The 22,221-nt window shown below is 35.3% G+C and overlaps 1 protein-coding gene across 3 annotated transcripts in view; it reads right to left on the bottom strand.

Annotated features, from left to right (window-relative positions):
• CEP135 (centrosomal protein 135) overlaps window positions 1-21,306 on the bottom strand; it is a 64,830-nt gene extending 43,524 nt beyond the window's left edge. For all 3 annotated transcript variants that reach the window (XM_029945635.1, XM_029945627.1, XM_029945640.1), the window contains exons 1-9: window positions 21,154-21,306; window positions 19,274-19,464; window positions 17,505-17,672; window positions 14,637-14,778; window positions 12,233-12,317; window positions 8,205-8,333; window positions 6,329-6,544; window positions 3,010-3,075; window positions 881-1,019 (exon numbers count right to left, since the gene is read on the bottom strand). In XM_029945635.1, coding sequence (XP_029801495.1) covers window positions 881-1,019; window positions 3,010-3,075; window positions 6,329-6,544; window positions 8,205-8,333; window positions 12,233-12,317; window positions 14,637-14,778; window positions 17,505-17,672; window positions 19,274-19,464; window positions 21,154-21,266 — 1,249 coding nt within the window. In that variant the 5' untranslated portion in view covers window positions 21,267-21,306. The remainder of the gene's footprint in view (window positions 1-880; window positions 1,020-3,009; window positions 3,076-6,328; window positions 6,545-8,204; window positions 8,334-12,232; window positions 12,318-14,636; window positions 14,779-17,504; window positions 17,673-19,273; window positions 19,465-21,153) is intronic.
• Between the last annotated feature and the right edge of the window lie 915 nt (window positions 21,307-22,221).

A 22,221-nucleotide genomic window follows, 5' to 3' on the forward strand; every position in this document is an offset into this window, starting at 1 on the left:
ATTTAATCCTCACAACAATATTTTGCGTAGATGCCATCATTAACCCCACAGACAGGGAAGTTTGAGGCACCAGGCTTCTGCTCTTACCATTCCCTCTGCCTGGAAAACTGCCCCAAATTTTATCTGACTGGTGTCTTGTCTCTGAGACCTTGGTTCAGTCAATCTTCTAGGACATCTTCCTCCATTTTAATACTTCTTATCATCTCAAATTGGCTTTTTCATTTATGTGCTACTAATTTGTCTAACTAGAACAAATAAAGACTCCACAAGAACAGGAACATTGTATATTTTGTTTACTATCATATATCCCAGTACTTAGACTGTAGCCTGACACACAACAGACTCATACACATTTGTTGAATGAATGAGTGACTTGATGAATTCTTACGTGTTTCCTAAACCAACTCATTTAGTGCTGGTACCTGGCAAAAAGTTACCCTATTGAGATATATATATATATATATATATATATATAGAGAGAGAGAGAGAGAGAGAGAGAGAGAACGAACGAATGTGTTCTTTCAGGTAGTAACAAGTATATTTCCTTACAAAGATTCGGCACTTCAATTTTTCGCTATTTCAGTTTTCCTCTTAGTCTTAATTAATTCTATTATCTGTCTCATAGGATATATTTCTACTGGAAAATATTCAAGCAGGGTTCCCTGTACCAACTAGTCAAAATGTAAAAGAAATCTGTAAGGTTGTTGAGGGATAGAACATGTTTACTGTATTTACAGCACCTAGTATGATTTCAGGTACGTAAGAAGCACACCACAAATATTTACTAAATAAATGAAAGAAAGATAAATCTACTAAGAAAAATAATACCTCAGGAGGAAATCACAATCACTTTTTAAGTTATTAACATTTTATATTTTACCTGTAACTGCAAAACTTTCCATTTTTTTGTTAAGTCTTTGCTTTTCTTGTTCAAGCTGATGAACAACGGTTTCCAGGTCTGATTTTATAAGGAGTTCATCACTCAGTCTCTCCTTTTCTTTATGGCATAAGTTTAATTCCTGCAAATTTTAATAGTACAACTAAGATTTCTAACAACTGTGTAAAATATTATAACTCTTAGACATTTTAGCAAGTACATTAAATTAAAAGTAATTGACCATACACACACACACACACACACACACACACACACACACACTTTCAGTTAGTCAAATACACAGTTTCAACTAGAGTTAATTGTCAATTGTGGCTAAAAGGACCATAAAACCCAAATATCAGTACTCCTTCTTTCTGAGTTATTAAATTTTGTTTTCATTTGTTTAGCGTACTGTTCTACTTTTTCACACGAATAAAGTTTTGAAACTTTATTTTTAAAGGAAGGCAGAACAAAGACATAGTGCTCTAAGACTATCAAAAGACTTAGAAACTATGCTGGTCATTCTCTCCACCTCATCTGCACAGTGGGGATAAGACTGGTACCCGGACACCAAGGATTCACTGCTGAGGATGAAATGAAGGATGCGAAGCACTCTGCACAGTGCATAGCACATGGCAAGTGCTTAATAAATATTAGCTATTAATTTCATTAGTATGTATCTGAAAAATACATAAATATAGCACTAATGGAAAAAATAAAAAAGGTCAGAAAGTAACTACTGCATCTTACTGTCAGCCAATACTACTGAAACTTGGTCAGAGTTCTGAGACAAGCATTATGAATCACATTTGACTGTTTATAGTGTACATACAACAGTAGTGAACAAAAGCAAAAATCCCTACATGACACTGTTAGTAAAATCATCACTAACAGTGATGTTTATTGACCTCATGAGAGAATTTCACAGTATCCATTAGACTCGAGTAGATAACATCTAACAGTTTAGTTAATTCAGTTATTCAGTATTGACTTGAATACCTGTAGTTGAATAAAAAGGAAGCCACTGTGAATCACACTGAGCATATAAAAAAATCAATAAATATTCAAGCATCTACAATGTGCCAGTAGATCACAATGGCTTCAGGAAGTGGGAGAGGGCGGTTTCATTTTCTAATTTGCTTTATGCCACCAGAACATTGCTGCTATACTGTATAAAGAGTATACATAATAAGAAAATTGGGAAATTAGTCTTAGTTTCTAATCTGCCAACTCACCCAATTAATGGCTACTAAAAAAAAAAATACCCAATCATCTTTTCGGTGACTACCCAGGACTTTATACCCGTAAGCAAGACATTCTGTCAGTTCTAGACTACAGAACTATATGCTATTTCTGGGTTTATGCTGGAATGATTACTACTTTTCTCATATGAAGACTAACAGAATAATATCTAGGAAAATGGTTTACAATACTAAGCAAAGCTATTCAAAGAAAACTAAGTGTTTTGTTTAAAATTTTATTTTTAAGTAATCTCTACACCCAACCCAGGGCTTGACCTCACAACCCCATGATCAAGAGTTGCACCCTCCACTGACTGAGCCAGCTAGGTACGCCAGGCCTGAGTGCTTTTAATAAAGGCAACAATGTTTAAAGTAATTATCAATTCCTAGTTTTAGTATTACTAAACTGACAAGTCATGGAGTAGTTAAAAGAATATTCCTAACAGATTTTCCAAGTTCAAATTTAACTTGCAATTTACTATATTTGAAATTAAAAATTATAAAAATATAAATAAGAGTAAATACATCCATTCAAAGGAATATGACTTAGCCATAAAAGGGATGCACTTGCTACAAGTAAGAACCTTGAAAACACTGTACGAAATGAAAGAAGTCAAACACAAATAGCCACATATTGTATGACTCTGTTTGTATAAACTGTCCAGAATAGGCAAATGTATAGAAACAAAGTAGATTAGAAGTTACCAGAGGCTGAGCAGAGGAAAATGGGGAATGACTGCTAATGGGTATGATGTTTCTTTTTGGAGTGATGAAAATGTTACCAGAGCAAAGATAATGTGTAAATTATATCTCAATTAAAAAATATATGCAATATAAACCACATAAATTTTATTACCAAAAATCTGGGAATTCGACATGATATCTACTTACCAGTTGAAGTTTTGCCATTGTTTCTTCAAGATCCCGCATTTCAGAAAGCTTTCTTTTAATCTCTTTCTAGGAATAAAAAACTTATTAAGTATGGACCTGAAAGTCAAGAATACTTATCACTAAGTCACGCTGCAAATAAGACCCAAGTCTTCCTTCTTACCAGGGAGATTTAGCTGTTTGTTGTTGTTGTTTTGTTTTATTTTAAAGTTTATTTATTTTGAGAGAGAGAGAGAGAGAGAGAGAGACAGAGAGAGAGAGAGACAGAGAGAGAGAGAGAATTCAAAGCAAGCTCCACACTGTTAGCACAGCAGTGTCTGACACAGGGCTTGATCTCACTAATCATGGATCATCATTGAGCCAAAATCAAGAGTTGGAGGTTAAACTGAGCCACCCACTCGCCCTGTGGCATTAGCTGTTTTAAGACTCAATTTCAGTGATGAAGAGGAGACAAAGTCCAAGCTTCTCTTCAATTTCCTGGTATCCTACTTCTTACAGGGAGCTATTTGTAACATCTGAAACAAGAGGACCATCTAAAAACTATTTTGCCTACATGCTTGTAGAGTCTTCCTTGAATCTTAATTTTGGGATCCTTTTAGGGCACCATCATTTCCTAATTTTCCTATCTCTCCATCTGCTATTACCCATGAGAGCACTGAATGCCAATATTTTGACCCAATAGGAATCTTTTGTGAGCCAAGCTGTCACTCTTGACCACTGTCAATGGGACTTGAGAAGCTATGTTCAGCAAATTGTGTGCATGAACATAGAAGATGCAGAAGGAGGTAGAAAAAGAGAGGAATGAGATACAGGACTGTTGCAATGAAACAAGAGTCACAAAAACAAAATTAAAACTGTACTAATAATTATATTCTTAATTTAATTTTTGTTTTGTTTTTTGTAATTTCTACACCCAACATGGGGCTCGAACACATGATCCAGAGGTTAAGAGTCACAGGCTCTTCCAACTGGGCCAGCCAGGAGCCCCTATATTTTTCATTTTCGGGACTCTCTTGGCTATTCTGGGTCTCTTGAGATAATTTTTTCTGTTTTTATTTTTAAAATGCCATTGGGATACATATAGGGATTGTACTGAATCTGTAGATTGCTTTGGGTACTATGGACATTTGACTAATATTAAGTCCTCAAATCCATGAACATAGTATGTCTTTCCATTTATTTCTGTCCTCTTTGATTCTTTTCAGCATTGTTTTAGTTTTCAGCATATAAGTTTTTTTCTACCTTCTTAGACAAGTTTATTCCTAAGCATTTTATTCTTTCTTGATGCTATTGTAAATGGGATTATTTTCCTAATTTTCTTTTGGATTTTAATTGTTTGCATATCAAAACATACCTAATTTTTGTGCAGCGATTTTGTATCCTGCAGCTTTGTTGAATTTATTTGTTCTAGTTTTTGTGAAATCTTTAGGATTTTCTACATATAAGATAATGTCATCTGGAAATATAATTTTATTTCTTTCTTTCCAATTTGGATGCCTTTTCTTTCTTTTTCTTGCCTAACTTCTCTGGCTAGTACTATGTGGAACAGAAGTGGTGAGAATGGGCATCCTTGCATTGTTCCTGAATCTAGAGGAAAAGCTTTCAATCTTTCACCACTGGGTATGACATGAGCATATTCCTTTTAATCTACTAATTAGTGGAGATGACACTGTATTAAATTGATTCAGTGATACAGAATACTGGTCCTCAGACTGTTATACCCATTCCTGAGATAACATGAAGACTTTCCAAATATTATGTAAAACTACTATATACATGTAGTTTTAGAGTATATGTATCTGGATATACAATCCTCTTTAAGAATTATCGACCTGACAACCTATATGTGGGTCTACACATCTCATGAGTTCTCCTCTCCCACTTTCCCTCTCACAACTGTTTTTCTCCCACTATTTTTTTAATTGGATTTATTTATTTTGAGAGTGAGAGAGAAAGAAAGACAGAGGATCCCAAACAGTTCCTGCACTGCCAGCAGAGAACCTGATGCAGGGTCATCAGATCATGACCTGAGCCAAAACCAAACAGTTGGAACATTAAGTGACTAAGCCACCCAGCACCCCCTCTCCCACTTTTTAAAACAAAAGGAGGGGCGTCTGGGTGGCTCAGTCAGTTAAGCATCCAACTTCGGCTCAGGTCATGGTCTTGTGGTCCACGAATTCGAGCCCCACATCGGGCTCTGTGCTGACAGCTCAGAGCCTGGAGCCTCTTTCGGATTCTGTGTCTCCCTCTCTCTCTGCCCCTTCCCCACCCACACAGTCTCTCTCTCTCTCACTTCCTCAAAAAAAAATTTTTTAAGCAAAAGGATGCATCTAATGTCACACTGTCTCAAAATATGAAAAACTTTTGAAGAATCAGGCAAAAAGACAACCTGAAATTTATAAAAGATACAGATTTATTAGGATATGCATTAATAAGACATATCTTATTAAGAGATGTATTTCCAATAAAACTTTCTTTTTAATCTAGTATGTATTTATCAACATCTGTGCTGTATTTGTTATTCTGATCCACTGATTACTGATAATTATAATGATAGCGCTATTCAGAGGAAAATGTTAACACTTTGAACCTTGTAGTCAGAGGACATTTTTTAAAATAAAAATTTTTTTAAATTAAAAATGTCAATAAACATTTTATTACAGAAAAATTTTGATAGGGTGATCATTAAAAGATATTCAATCACCAATATGTTAAAAGAGGATAAAACTGTGGAGATTTCAAGAAAAAAGGGTCATTTAGATTCTCCTAGCTGTATTTAAAAGAACAATGTGAGTTTTAAGAGATCAATAGATTGGAAATTATATCCTTTGTATCTATTTAATCTGTTTATTAATTCTTATTTTTAAAGATTTTATTTTTAAGTAATCTCTACACCCAATGTGGGGCTCAAACTCACAATCCTGAGATCAAGAGTTGCACACTCCTCCATTGCACCAGCCAGCCTCCCCCTTTTGTATCTATTTAAACTTAAAGATGAAAAATGTTAGCTACCAACTTAATAATGTGCAAGGATATACACTGTTCAAAAAATATTTTTAAAGGGTTCATGAGCACAAAATGACATAGAAGAAAAACTTCACAGTTCACTCACAATACAGAGATAAAAGAACAGAGATGAAAATCTTGAAGGAAAATAGGACAAAGTCTAGAGAGCTAGCCTGAGAAAAAGCATGCTTCAGAAACACACCCAAATTTAGAGAGCGGAAAAACTTGAATTACAAAAATCAAAAGACCCAATCAGATATCAACAGGCTTACGCTATGTTCTAGAAGAATTAAACGCTCCCACAACCTAGACATACCTTTGCTTCCCCAAGTTCTTTATCTGCAGTCTCAAGCACTTCTTCTTTATGTCTTTCCAACTGCTGTGCTAACTGGTCTATTTCAGTTAATTCTTGGCAGAGTTTTTCATTTTTGTTACTTAAATTAACAACTTCAGTTGTTACTGTTTCCTTGGTTTCCATAAGCTCCTGTATATGCTTCTCCAGGTCTTTATTAGCTTGCTGAAGAAAGTCAACCTAAATTGAATTTGTAATTCATAGGTATATGAATTGGAAAATTATCCTAAGTACTCAAGTTTCAAAAATATTTCAAAATACTGTATTTTTTTTAATATTGAAAATTAAACCAGACGTATTTTACATTTGCAATCTTACACTGTTGATTCACAAAACTGACAAAGTGTGGTTTAATAAAAACATATAGCCATTGGCGTTCAATTTTTAAATGTGGAAGAAAAAGAAAAGTAAAAAATTTGTGTGAGCTTTTTCCCAACAGAGAGTTCTACAATTAGGACAAGAATATCACTACAATGATTATATCACTTTGGACTGTGCTGTCCAGTGTAGTAGCCACCAGCACCCACATGTGTGTACTGTGGCTAGTCCAAACTGAGGTGTGCTATAAACGTAAAATAAATGCAAGATTTCAAAGACTTGGTACAAAAAAGAAAAAAAGGAAACTATATCAACATGAACATTTTACGACAATAATTACACAATGAAATTATATTTTGGACATATGAGCTAAGTATTAAAATTAATTTCATCTGTTTCTTTTTATTTTTTTTAATCTGGTTACTACAAAATTAAATTACTTTCAATATTTATTTTTGAGAGACACAGACAGAATGCAAGCACAGGAGGGTCAGAGAGAGAGGGAGACACAGCATCCGAAGCAGGCTCTAGGCTCTGAGCTGTCAGCACAGAGCTTGATACAGGATTTGAACCTATGAATGGTGAGATCATGACCTGAGCTGAAGTCGGATGTTTAACCTACAGAGCTACCCAAGTACTCCTAGGAAATCTTAAATTACATATGTGGCTCATAACATATTTGTATTGGACAGAACTGCTCTAGGGCTACTGCTGATATTCATGACTTACTCTATTCTGGTTCTAGTCCAGTCAGCAATGACATATCTAAATTTCTAAAGGTGATGTAACATGCTTTATGAAACTCTCCTGTTCTTTTACTCTTAGGTCATACACATGACAAGGAAATCTATTACATGTATAATTTCTGGATTTCTTTTAAAAATATTTTTGGCATTTATAAATTTATAAAGAAATATAAAATTTTTTAAAATAAATTCTTCAAAAGAATATCTTCTATTTTTCAAAAAGAGTATCTCATCATACAAAGATAAACTGTTAGTATATTTTAGTGTATTCTCTTCCAGGGTTTCCTCTAAGTTCATACGCACATTTTTAAAAACAAAACTGAAGATCACATTGTGTCTATGGTTTATTCCCCTCCTTTAATTTTTTTTAATGTTTATTTATTTTGAGAGAACAAGAGAGAGTGTGCTAGCAGGGAAAGGGCAGAAAGAGAGGGAGAGAGAATCCCAAGCAGGCTCGAACTCACGAACCATCAGATCATGACCTGAGCTAAAATCGGGAGTCAGGTGCTTAACTGACTAAGCCACTCAGTCATCCCTACTCTCCTCTTTTAAATATTTAACATTATGGTTTATATGTTTTTCGGTCTCATTAAGTATTTTTTAAAACATAATTTCTCAATAGCTGCATCCTATTTCTGGATTGTTTGGCTCTATCAAATTTTTCCCACTGTAAATAATATACTAGTAAACAACACAGTCACTTTTACAAATCCATAAACTGTTATAAACACTTAAAAATTGTATATATGCAGTGAAATAATAATAAATGTCATTACCTGAATATTTAATTGAGCAATAAGTTTTTCATTTGTTTTGTTTCTAGTCTCCAGAGAGAGGACATCAGGGGAGCGGCCACTGTCCAAGGCAACCGACAGTCGTTCTATCTCTCGTTCTCTTAGCTCAATCTGAAGACACAAAGTCATGCTCTCATTTTTAAAGTTTGCTTTAAATTTAAATAATTAATGTTGGACACTTCTTTGGATATACTTCCATTTCTCTTATGTTTCACAATGTGTACAAGAGATTAACACTTATGTATGTATCCACATGAACATGGGATTATAAAATGCATGTACACAGAGCAAAAATAAACAGAGAAAATGTCAAAATAAGAATGTCAACAAAGCTTTTATAAATATTTCTATTGAATAGACTATTCCTAATTAATTTTAATTTTTGTTTTTCCCCCTTCTCCAAGATTAGATAATGTTTAAATAAAAAGAAATTATCGAGTACTGGAACAGCATCTGAGCAACTTCAGTTCCTAGTGGAATAAATGTAGAGTAGAAAGAATTGCACTGACACTTAATATTAAAAAGGGTAGGAAGTTGGGGTGAATTTAATTACCAATTATTTAGAAAATACACACACACAAAATCACAGAGATCACTATCAACCATGAAATCACACTTACATGCGCGAATTTGGAAACATGGACATACACACTTATAGTCTTTTATTTTTTAAAAAAAAACTGAAAATTAGAACCAAGCACTCAATTCAACAATATTGAGCACAATTCTAGCTATATGAAGATGAATAAAACTTTCATGGTTTCTATTCTTCACCAGGAAAACCAGCAAATAAATCAATAATTGCTGTATAATATGTTGTTCAGTGGTAGAATAAATGGGTATATGACACCAAAGTGATTACGGTAATCAACTGGTTTACTCTCCATGATATAACCATGTGCCTATGGAAATCAGTGAAGGCTATATCAAATACATATGCCCAAAAATTATGCTATGAAGAGAAAGAAGCCAGGCAGTGACACAGAAACATAAAGTCACATGGTATGATTGAAGGAGCAGAAATGGCTCAGTAAGACTGAACTGTAAAATGCAAGCGAACTTATGGTTGGGTCTGAAGAATCAGGCAGGAACTAATTATTATAAGTACTGAATACTTTGCTAAAAAGAAAGATTGTACCGCACTAAAAGATGAGTAAGAATAAGATCAGAGGAAGAGAGACCTATGGGAAGAATGAATGAGAGACAAATAAGGTGTAAAATATAACAGTGAGATAAGTTAGAGCAGAAGTAAGTTTACAAAGTACTTAGAAGGGACAGAATTTGGTGAGTGGTATATGAAGGGAAGAGAATGAGATCTACAAAGACCACAAAATGTTGGCTTGGGCAGATGGTGATGCCACCAACCAACGTAGAGAACACAGGAGAAAAAACAGATTTGAGGCAGAAGACAACAAGTTCAGTACCAGGCATATGGTACTGAGAGCTTTCCAAGTGGAAATGCCCAGTATAACATTGGACACATGGATCTGGACCTCTACAGAGATTTCAGCCAGAAAGACTGGGAAGTCATCAACATAAAGAGAATATTTTAAGAGAGTAGATGAGATCTTCTGAGGAAATCCACAGGGAAAGATGAAGGAGTCAAAGATGGAATCCTGAAAAACTAATATTTTGGGGAACAGGCAGAGGAAAAAAGCAAAGAAGAAATTATAAGACATTTAAAAAAGTGAATACTGAAAGAAAATGAAGTCATGAAAGGGTTTCAAAGAGAAATTATCAATAATGTCAAATACTACAAAGGGGTCAAGAAAATAGAGACTAAAAGTATCCTTTTGGATCTAGCAATTAATGTCGCTGGCGTCATTACTAAACCCATTTATGTACTGGGAAGCAGAAGGCAGAATGCACCAGGAGAGCAGGTGGTGACGAAGTGGAGACAGAAGAGTAAGATACTCTTTAGAGAAGCTTACATGAGAGAGGAGAGGGCATTAATAAGAGGGAGCGGTAGTCAAGGAGACTTTTTAAAAATTACTATTATTATTATTAATGTTTTAATTTATTTATTTTGAGAGACAGAGCGAGCATGAGTGGGCAGGGGCCGAGAGAGAGGAAGACACAATCCCAAGCAGGCTCTGCACTGTCAGTGTGGAGCCCAATGTGGAGCCTGAACTCACGAACCATGAGATCATGACCTTAGTCAAAATCAAAAGATGGACACTTAACTGACTGAGCCACTCAGGCACCCCTAAAGGAAATCTTTTTAAGGGATGTTAGTAATGACCATGATAGCACCTCCCTTTAGGACTGTTAGGAAAATTAAAATTATTACTAGTTATAAAGTGACCATATATGAATTTGTTAAAGAAAAAAGGAAAAATTAATTAGAGCAAAATAATAAGGGACAGGAAGAACACCACACTATTCATTAAGTCTGGAGAACCTGAGCATGAACACTGATAATTTTATTTTATTTTTTTTAAAAGTTCATTTATTTTGGGTGGGCATGGAAAATGTGAGTGGAGGAGGGGCAGAGTTAGAGATGGAGACAGAGAATCCTAAGCAATCTCCACACTGTTAGCACAGAGTCCAATGTGGGGCTTGAACCCACAAACTGTGAGATCATGACCTGAGCTGAAATCAAGAGTTGAATGCTAAATCAATTGAGCCACCCAGGTGCCCCACCATTGCTAATTTTAAAGGTAGAGACAGAAAGTTGAGAAAGGTGATATCTTGATAACAAGGATATTTATTATAGATTAGGTAAAAGAACTTGAGGAGAACAGCAACATTTGGAATATAGACTGAGAAAATAGAACAAACTTAAGTAAAAAAAAAAAAAAGGCAGCAGTGTGGATTCAACTAAGATTGATAACCACAACAAATTAATGGTTTCAATCAGAATGGTCAGGCTATTTTCTCCAAACACCTCAGTCCCCTCACAAAGATGGTAAAGACTGGTCAGCTTATGTTCATAAAGTACTTGGAAAAAATGTGATGAAGTGTGATTATAAATTAAAAAATAACAACACTGAACTTGTATATATTTGATATTTTCAATCTCTCTCCATGTAGTAAGTTTTTTGGTTGACATTATCACTATCCCTCTTTGCTCCATTTTTATCTGAATAATCTTCAAAGTACTTTATAAACTTAACAGTTATACCAACACATAAGTTACATCTATATTTGTATGTGCAGATCACTTCACTCCAAAAAAAATAGTCATGTGCAGAAAATTAAAAACATGTTACCCAATTTAAGCTTCAGTAAGCATATTAAGAAAGCCTATAATTATACAAATCAGAATTTAGCCAAAATACCAAAAGAAGGTATAAAAGAACAAAGCTTATTATGGCTATGATCTAACTCTGCAATATTAATTCCCCAGCTGCTTCAGAAAACTATTTTACTAGTTCTTATAGAGAATACACAAAAAAATATGGTACCACTGTCAAAAAGACTTTTTTTCAAAATGACAAAATCTATAGTAAGAGCAAAAACATTATTTACGATACCAATGTAAAGCATAATATACTTCAATAAAAAATCTCCCTTGGGGCGCCTGGGTGGCTCAGTTGGTTAAGCCTCCGACTTCGGCTTAGGTCAGATCTCACATTCGTGGGTTCGAGCCCTGTGTCAGGCTCTGTGCTGACAGCTAGCTCAGAGGCTGGAGCTTGCTTCTGGTTCTGTGTCTCCTCCTCTCTCTGCCCCTCCCCTTCTCATGCTCTGTCTCTCTATCAAAAATAAATAAAACATTAAAAAAAAAATCTCCCAAGATGGGAACAAGTAACATAATAAAATACTTGGGGAGACAGAGGACCCACCTAAAAAAACCCCCAAAAACCTAAAAAACTAAACTGTCTGCTCTAAAGCCATCTAAGCCACTCCAGAGACTATCATTATTAACAAATTGGTAGAAAAGATAAAAGCTGTATAAAAACTCAGTATCAGTAATCCCAAATATAACCCAATTTTACTTATAATCACAGCATACCCATCCCAACAATGCAACCATGCATCCCTACTATATAAGCATATAAAAATCCTACCTGCTGGTTATAATCTCTCAGTTCACTTTCCATCACTGCTAACTTTTCTTTTAACTGGTGGACTTCCTCTTGAAGTTCTTGAATTCTGAAACACATTTATAACTACTGCCAATATAGTTTTTTTAAGAAATACAAAAAAACAAAAAATGAAACTAGATGTGTTCTCCTATAAATTCTCTACTTTCTATTTCTCAATAAGATATGAAGTGCTGTGCCAAAGGGTTCCTAAGCAAAATATAAACAGTACATGACCTTGCAGAATTATTTTCACATTCTAAGAATGGATTAAAAAACCCTTGAGTGGTAAATAATTTGAAACTCAGATACATATGCCTACTATTGCATTTTGATCCTTAAAACTCTTTGAGGGGGTGCCTTGGTGGCTCAGTATGTTGGGTGTCCAACTTCAGCTCGGGTCACAATGTCACGGTCTGGGTTTAAGCCCTACATCGGGCTCTGGGCTGACAGCTCAGAGCCTGGAGCCTGCTTTGGATTCTGTGTTTCCCTTGCTCTCTGCCCTCCCTGGGGCACACACTGTCACTGTCTCTCTCTCTCTCAAAAATAATGGGGTGCCGGCTGGGTGGCTCAGTTGGTTAAGTGGCCGGCTTCGGCTCGGGTCATGATCTCGTAGTTCGTGAGTTCAAGCTCCACATTGGGCTCTGTGCTGACAGCTCAGAGTCTGGAGCCTGCTTCAGATTCTGTGTCTCCTTCTCTCTCTGCCCTTCCCCTGCTCATGCTCTGTCTCTCAAAACTTAAAATAAATAAATAAACAAACAAACATTAAAACAAAAAAACCTCTTTGAGGTACTGTTGTCAATTCTTAGGTTCAAGAAACTAGAGGGTGTAGTCTAGAATTCACAACATTATTAGGTGAAATAAGGGATCAAAGTGTGTTTTCTGAATGACCCTGTATTTTCTAATGAACTACCCTGCAATCCTGGAGAAGAAAAATATTGAGAAATACTACAATTTACCAAATAGCTACAGCAAAATCTACTGCTTTCTGGAACTTGTTAATTCTAACAAAATCAAGATTTGTCCAAATTATCTGAATTGTACAACTGTCCAAATGTATTTGTACTACATCAAACTTTGCCCAATGTTAACATAAATACGACATAACCACTTTCATACTGGAAAAATAAAGCCTGAAGCCAGTTCTGCTTTTAGGAGAGATTTTCCATGGAGTAGAGTCAGAGAGGTTGGACATACCCTGTCCCTGCTGTTACTGGAACCAACATTTCCTATTTATCTAGGACTAGAAGAGTATGTATGCAACTGCACTCATATATATGCACACAAGTGACTCTGCATACAAACTATGTATATTTACAAATGAAAATAAACAAGTTCTTTAAGAGACTAATGTCACTCATGATGGTTTGACAGAAAAGAAAGATTTTAAGGAGAAAAGTTAACGACAATAAAATGACATATATGCAGACCAAAAGCCTCCTTAAATATACTACCATGCTGTCTGAGAAGTCCTAGATTACAACTGTAACTGAAAAACAAAACACAAAATACTTTACAATTAAGGTCAGATAATTATAAATATAGTTATATAACACTGTGTGAGAATAACTAAGAGATCCTAATCAGTACCTCAAATAATGTTCCTTTGGCTTGTTATATTGAGATTAATAAAGTGAAAAAACTCCTCCATATTCTTTACATAATCTAAAAAATAAAGTTATCTGCACTAACCATTTCTTCTAGTGCAGTATGTATTTTAGAATGTGTCTCCAGCTATGACCATAGAGGCTGTCACTAATGTTCTCTTGCTCCTTTGAACCACTCATAATTTTCTTAATGGCATTCTATGTATTTTTCATCTCATTTTTGCTGTTAGAATATAAGCTTTTTGAACGCAGCAATACCATCGTACTCATCTTTATATCCCCAGAACACTTACATTGTGCTTTTCTCAGAGTTTAATGAAGTTTTAATTAAAAAAAAATTTATATCTGATTCCAACATAAGGAAAAACAAACACATAGAGCTAGAGAATCATGAGGCAAGAATTTCAAAGTGAGTTACAAATCTATTCATGTTTAATGGCATTTGACATAAGCAAGTAATAAAGACTTCTAAAAAAGATGAATTGGGTGATGAAATTAAATATTAAAGCAACTCTATTAAAATAGGTTCTAGATGGCAGTAAATTATCTTAAAGTATATATGAACAGAAACATCAGATTTGTGATCTATTTGAGATCAAAGTTTCAAAACAAGTAAAAACATTCTATATTCAGGATACATTCAGAAAGTACTTCTTGAGTGCTTACACAAAATTCTGTACTAGGCCCTTGAGATACAACAGTCAATAAGAAGTTCTATCATCAAGAAACTTATAGTTAATCAAGTTGATTAACTGAAACTAGCAAAAGACTACTTAATGCACCTGTTATCAGCCACTTGCAGGAGGTCTGCGATGTAAGGGTCATCTGGCTGAGGAACTGGATACGAACTGACTTCGGAGGGAGGGACTTGCTCGTCTATCTGCATACGCTGGCGCCTGAAAGCGATACTTCTCTTCTTGCCACCTAAAAACAATGTGTACTTCAAAACATTTAAAAGAAACAAAATGTTGTCATAGAATTAAATATTCCAGAAGGTTAGGCGTTTTGTTATAAAGTATGCCGCTAGCTCATATAACCTAGCGATAAAATATTCTTCCCTTACAAATACTCCCATCCTGATCTTTAACTATACAATGCATTCCTGAAAACCTCAATAAGACATGGTTATAAAACAAGTTTTATTTTCTGTATGCTTGGTACATACACCCAGATTTAATCTTTGGCAAGATTAAAAGTTGAGTGTGCCTTGTGGTATTTCCTATTATGAACTCAAGAAATCATCACCAGCAGAAAACTGTCAAACGACAAAGCTTAAGGGAGTGATAACTAAAATAAAAATGTTTATTAAGCAATAAACATTGCTTTATTAAACAGATGAAAGATAAGAGAAACTTTATGTAGCAAAATTAGTATATAATCAAAGTCATCAAAAATATAAAATGATGCTGAACAACCTGAATTAGTAGAAAATGTCTACTTAATTATCCTTGAAACTAGCAGGAGTAATTTCTTTTTATGGATAGATATATACATACTGTCTTGATACAAATTATAAAGATAGCTTACCTTTCTCAGCATCTGCCCAAGATTAGACATGCACTTGAAAGACAAGTCTATCATCATGAAGAAAAAACATAATCCACAACCTTGTCTTCACTAGAATCCTAACAAATTTTGTACCTCATTTTGAAGATGAAGAAACTGGGTCAAAAGTCTTTAAATGACTTGCTTGTAGTTACACACCTAAACAAGGCAAAATCATTACCTCCTTCCCTTATCTCCTCGTTTTTCTCCTTGGTTGCTCCTTCTCAGCTTCTTACAAAGACACTCTCCTGCCACAGTCCTTTAAATGCCAACTTCCCTAGGTCTGTCTTTGGTTCTCCTCTCTTCCCAGTATACATAATCTCACTAGCTAATTCCTATCACATCCATAGCTCCAATTCCCACGATGCTCCAAACACTCCCAAATTCGAATCCTCATCTGGGACCACACTTTTTTTTTTCTCGTTTATTTATTTTGAGATAAAGAGCAAGAGAGCAAGCATGTGAATTGGTGAGGAGCAGAGAGAGAAAAAGGGGGAGAGAGAGAATCCCAAGCAGGCTCTACATTCCAAGTGGAGTCTGATGTGGGGCTTGATCTCATGACACCTCACGAACCATGAGATCATGACCTGAGCTGAAAACAAGAGTCAGATGCTTAACCAACTGAGCTACCCAGGTGTCCCTGGGACCACACTTCTAAGAACAGATCTACACCACAAATCCCACTGCAAACTAGAAAGAAATCTCAATGCAGATGTTCTACTGGTATAACATGCGACACACACAAAAGTGAACTCCTGCTCTGCTTTCTACCTTCTCAATCTTAAAACAGTATCATCATCTATCCACTCATTCACTAGAAAAGAAATCTGGGAATTCCTCTACTTCCCAAGCCCCTCACATTTAGTCACTAAATTCTACAGATTCCACCTCTTCAATCTCTCTGGAATCTGCCCCATTTTTTCCTCAGGAAATCTGAGAAAAGCCCAAATTCCCCTTCTCCATCTCATCTGCCATTTCAATCCTCAGTGATTCCACTCAGCCACAGGGACACCATAAAATGACTGTGCTTGGTCTTCGTCACCAGTTGGAACTGTGCCAGCATATTCATTACAGTCTTCATTCTGACCAAATCACTCCTGGTTCTCACTGTGCTCCTAATCCCTCAGTCTCCACCTCATCTCATAATCCAGCATCTTTTTACACCTCACTCACTCTCAATAATCTTCATCCCATCATTCAGATATCTTGATGATCTTGTCACTGGTACTAGAGATTCTTCCACCAACTTTATGCCTGACCACCCTCAACTCTGGCTATGCCCCATCATTTCTTTTGTCTTTCTCAAAAACTATTGAATATAAAGCTAAAAAAGAGTAAAATAAGAAATAGGCAAATATATCATTTCGAAGTTCTTTGATGAGTATAGATTACCTTTACAACTAAAATAATGATAATATTGAGATGGCAGCCATCCAAGAGTTTCTTTTTTAGCTTGTGGATCTTCAGATTGATAATTCTGCCATTTTCATTTTCATTTCATTTCCTAAAAGTCACGGCTGCCTTGCAAAAAGTTGTTAAACACCATGCTAAATGTGAAATGTCAACCTTTACCCTAAACCTTTCCTATTCAGAGCATCAAATGAAGACTTCACTAGGTTTTATAGTGGTTTCCTGATTTTGGTAGTTCATTGAATTTGGAAGTCCATTTCAAATGAGTTTGAAAGTTGTATTTATGACTGACTATTAACGACTGACTGCCCATGTCCTCTCTGAAATACCATGATTGTTTATGAAAAGTATCTTTAATAAAGTTGCAGACAATTTGGCTTGGAAAAAATAATAAAATCAAATAAAATAATAATAATTTTTAAAAAGAACTTAATGATTAAGGAAATAAAACTCTGGGTACTGAAGTTAGCCTACTTGTATCTAAGAAGCTACTATTATATAAGTTCCTAAGCACTGTATAAAACATTACCTGAATCTTCAGAAATAAACTGAAAAGTTAACGTGATGATCCAAAAATCATCTTTTCAAATACTAAAGTCTAAGCATGAAAATCCAAAGTCCTATTTTAGTTAACAACTTTAAAATCTTTAAAAGATCAGGTGTGTATACTTTGTTTTGAGAAGGAACAGACCCACCTGGAGTTTGTACTACAGCATGCAAATTCTTTTCTTGAAGTTGTTGGATTCTTTCATTCTTAGCTTTGCTCTCTTTTTCCAAAAGTTTGAGTTTATGAACATACTGGTTATTTAGAAATTTCAGGTCAGCTGTTTCATGTGCATACTTCTTCAGTGTAGTTTTCAACTCTTAAAATGAAAAAGATTCAAAAACTATTTTACAAATCAAGAAATCCGTGAAGTCCTTCCATTTCACAAAATACAAAAAGTCATATGAATTTGAAAGGTTCCATTTGATTCTTAGCCAACCTTTGTTTCAAAGGCTATTACCTCTTCTACCACTGTTAACAAAACTACAAATAAGTAACTAAACAAAAAAGGGAATTGTATATTTTCCTGCTATGTGGCTTAATATAAGTTATAGCTTTCGATCCAACGTAGTAAACTTGGTATGAAGCTGAGGGATTATGAATTCATGCCAGGTATTAGACAGGGATTTCTACTGAATATAACAAGAATTTATAATAAGATAGCCATACAATTACCCTCTGTCCAGGACCTTTGAAATCATTAAAAAAAATTTTTTTTAATGTTTATTCCTTTTCTGAGAGACATGCACGCAAAGCATGAACGGGGGAGGGGCAGAAAGAGAGGCAGACACAGAATCTGAAGCAGGCTCCAGGCTGTGAACTGTCAGCACAGAGCCTGATGCGGGGCTCAAACCAGGAACTGTGAGGTCATGACCTGAGCCACCTCAACAACCAACCCCCATGCAACCGACTAAGCCACCCAGGCACCCTGAAGTCATTCTGGTCGATCTCTGAGTTCAAAAACAGGGTACTAAAGAATCAAGATGATAGAGGCTTTCACCTCACTTTGGTCCTCTTTTAGTAAGAGGTTTCAAGGACATTTCTTTAGTTTCAGCACTTAATATATTCTACAGCAATTTTATTTTTTTATTAGTTAAAAAATATTAGGGGGTGGTGCCTGGGTGTCTGACTTTGACTCAGGTCACGATCTCACAGTTCATGGGTTGGAGCCCCACACTGGGCTCTGTGCTGTGCCAGAGCCTGGATCCTGCTTCAGATTCTGTGTCTCCTTCTCTCTCTCTGCCCCTCTCCCACTCACACTGTCTCTTTTTCTCTCTCTCTCTCTCTCAAAAATAAATAAACATTGGGGTGCCTGGGTGGCTCAGTCAGTTAAGCCTCTGACTTCAGCTCAGGTCATGATCTCACATTCATGGGTTCGAGCCCTGCGTCGGGCTCTGTGCTGACAGCTCAGAGCCTGGAGCCTGTTTCTGATTCTGTGTCTCCCTCTCTCTCTGCCCCTCCCCGCTCATGCTCTGTCTTTGTCTCAAAAAATAAATATATAAAACATGTAAAAAAAAATAAATAAATATTAAAAATTAAAAAATGTTTTACTATAGGTGTCGCACGTTATATTATTTTCAGGTATGCAACAGTGATTCAACTTCTCTGGAAATGATTATGTTCACAAGTAGCTCCCATCTGTCACCACCCGATGCTATTGCAATATCATTGACTATATTCCCTATGCTGTGCCTTCGTCTATAACAATTTTAATTCTAAAAGTTTAATCCCCAGATAGTGAAGATGAATATAGCCATGAAATGCAAATTTATTTTCCTTGTTGGGAACTCTTCAACACACTCTACATTATTTCAAGACTGCTAGGGGGTAGAGTATCACATTTCTGCACAGAAGCCTTCCCTACATATAAAACAAAACAAAGGCAAAAAAAATTACATTTTAAAAATCACAAAATTTTACCTTTAATGTTTTGGCTTGATTGTTCTCTCAGTTTCATTAATTCTAGGTATAATTCATTATTTTCCTTTGTTAATCTTGCATTTTCAAGTTTATAAGGTTCCAAAACAAAATCAAAATTGGCACTTTCTTTTTCAGCTTTCACAGCAGATAATTTTGATTTCCGAAGACTTTCTGTTGTGTGAACTAGGTCACTGAAGTGAAAGAGTAAGAACTATAAATATAAGGAAACATTCCTTTAACTTTTAATAACTAAAGATATATTTCTAAAAATGTTGACTGTTGATGCTAAGTGAGATCAAATCTAAAAACAAGGGCGTCTGGGTGCTTCAGTCAGTTAAGTATCCAAATCTTGATTTCAGCTCAGGTCATTATCTCACAGTCTGTGATATCAAGCTCCATGTCAGACTCTGTGCCGACAGTTCTAAGACTTCTTGGGATTCTTTCTTCCCTCTCTCTGCCCCTCTCCCGATCTTGTGTGCATGTGCTCTCTCTCTCAAATAAACTTTAAAACAAATAAACAAAATTTTAAAAATAAAAACAAAACCACTGGGAGTGTTTCAAGGTACCAGGTGCTCAAAAATTTCTCAAAGTTATGAAACATATACACATAGTTAGAACCATTGTTCAATCTCCCCTTTTACTCATCCCCCACATCCATTATTAGTCACTTGATACTGTGGAATCTGTGAAACTTATCTGTACATTCAGCAGTTTTATTGAATGGCTGATACATGAATATCAGAATAAGAATCAGCTCCTTACCCCTAAGCACACAGACAAGAATATTCATCCATCAGTATTTACTGAGCAGGGAACACAATATAGAACACACCATCATGGAGCTTATATCCTTCGAACAGTCTGCAAGTTTTAATACTTTAATACTTGTGATAAGCTCAACAACTATTTCAGTACCAACTATGTGTTCAACTTGTCGTAGGTATAATAAAGTCAGTCTCTAGTCTTACAGAGTTTGCATTCTAAAGGAAACACAAGAACAAGTTTCCAACAATGGTTTAAGTAGTGAAGGTAACATTTAGTAGATATGACAAACTCCTGTTGGTCATTATAGCTAAACGAGCTTGGGGCAGGAGGGAGAGGAAAGAGGGATTTCCCAGGAGACAAAATAACACATGGAGAGACTGAGGGTGAGAGTATATATATTTAGGGAGCTTCAGATGGTTAAATACAAGGGAGATGAAGCTGTAGGAGTACAAAATCACTGTAGAAAAAAATCTGCCAGTTTTTGAAAGTTATACATACTTTACAACCCTGAATTGTAGAGCTACAACTACATCATGAAGAGTTCTAGAAGCCATAATAAAGACCACCAAGTATCCTTCTCCAATCTCTCCTTACCATCATCACAGCTTGTAGCCCTACTACAAAAGCTTCCCAAGTAATTTCCCTGTTCCTGTCTCAAATTACAATAACAGCTAACGTAAAAAAAGAACAAAAATCACAGAGACTCTTTCACTTAAAGTAACTTACAACCACTAAAGTAATGGCCAACCACATACTGAAGAGCCATTATCAAGTCAGAGTAATTAAATACCACAGAGGCAGACACAGAATTCCTAACTATATCAGAAAAATCACATAAAAAAATTGTAATTCTATTCACAGAAAAAACTCTCAGAAACGTCTACTCTGAACTGTATGTGTGAATGGCAACCCTGAGAGTTCTGCAATGTGGAGGCCTTGAACTGATGACGTGGAAGTAGGACCTAAGAGTAGATGAGCTTCAGATGATGGAAAGATTTTATAAAGACAAACAAACAAAAAATCCACTCATTTCTTTATGTGAGAGGAAGTTCAATAGAAATTAGATAAATGGGATTAAAGATCACACAGGTTTAGAACTGCATTTTCATCTTTACCTGAAAAGTTTTTCTACCAAAGGTAAACACTCCACAGTCAGAGTCTGGCGGTATCCCAACTGATCCAATCTTTTTCTAATATTAATATACTTTCTTTCTGCAGCTGTAGTCATCTTGTCTTCCAAAACTAGTTTTATTCACTATCCAAAATTAAAGTCCTAAAAGAAAGGAGTAAAACGTTACTGTTATTATAGCTATTATTACTGTTTCATGGTAAGAAGAAAAGATTATTTTAATATGAATACACTGTTTTATGTTTCTCTTCAGGCAGGCAGCCTTCTGGAATAGACTGATTTAAGTGCAATGCTTATGATAGTCACATTGCTGCATTAAAATAAATATCTCTTTATAAATCTATATGTAAGAGTTAAAAAAAATAAGAAAACAAAGAAAAATATTTTCCCAAACATGAAGTAGGTAGAGAATCTTTAGAGAAGCCTTTTTTTGAAAGAAAAACTTGATGAATTTTTAGAATGCATCGAACTAAAAATGTCTGCTCATCAAAAATAGTCCATTAAGAAAAAAAATGAATAGGAGAAAATATTCAAAATATCTTACAAAGGATTTGTATATGGAGTACATAAAGAACACTTACAGTTCAATGATAAAGACCATCAAAAGAAAATGGGTTAAAGACTTGAATAGGCACCTTGCAAAAGGCAACTGAATGGGAACAATCATACGAAAAGGCACTCACCACTTTTAGAAATACAAATTAAAATCACAATGAGATACAATTTCACTCATACTACAACGGCTAAAATAAAAAGCAAAAGAACAAATGTTGTCAAGGATTTGGAGCAACTGGAATCTTCACACTGCTGACAGGAATGTAAAATCACTGTGGAAAAAGTCTGGCAGTTTCTTATAAAGTAAACAAACTTCTAGCCTGTAACTCTGTAATTCTATTGGCAGGTATTTACTCAAGGAAATGAAAATAAACATCCATAGAGAGACTCTACGAGTATACTCATAACAACTTTACTCATAATAGTCCCAGACTGGAAGCAACCTATATATACCCAACAACAGCAGAAGTATAAATAAACCGTGAGGTATTTACACAAT

Source organism: Suricata suricatta, chromosome 1 (genome assembly GCF_006229205.1).
Source record: "Suricata suricatta isolate VVHF042 chromosome 1, meerkat_22Aug2017_6uvM2_HiC, whole genome shotgun sequence".
In the NCBI taxonomy this organism is placed as follows: Eukaryota; Metazoa; Chordata; class Mammalia; order Carnivora; family Herpestidae; genus Suricata; species Suricata suricatta.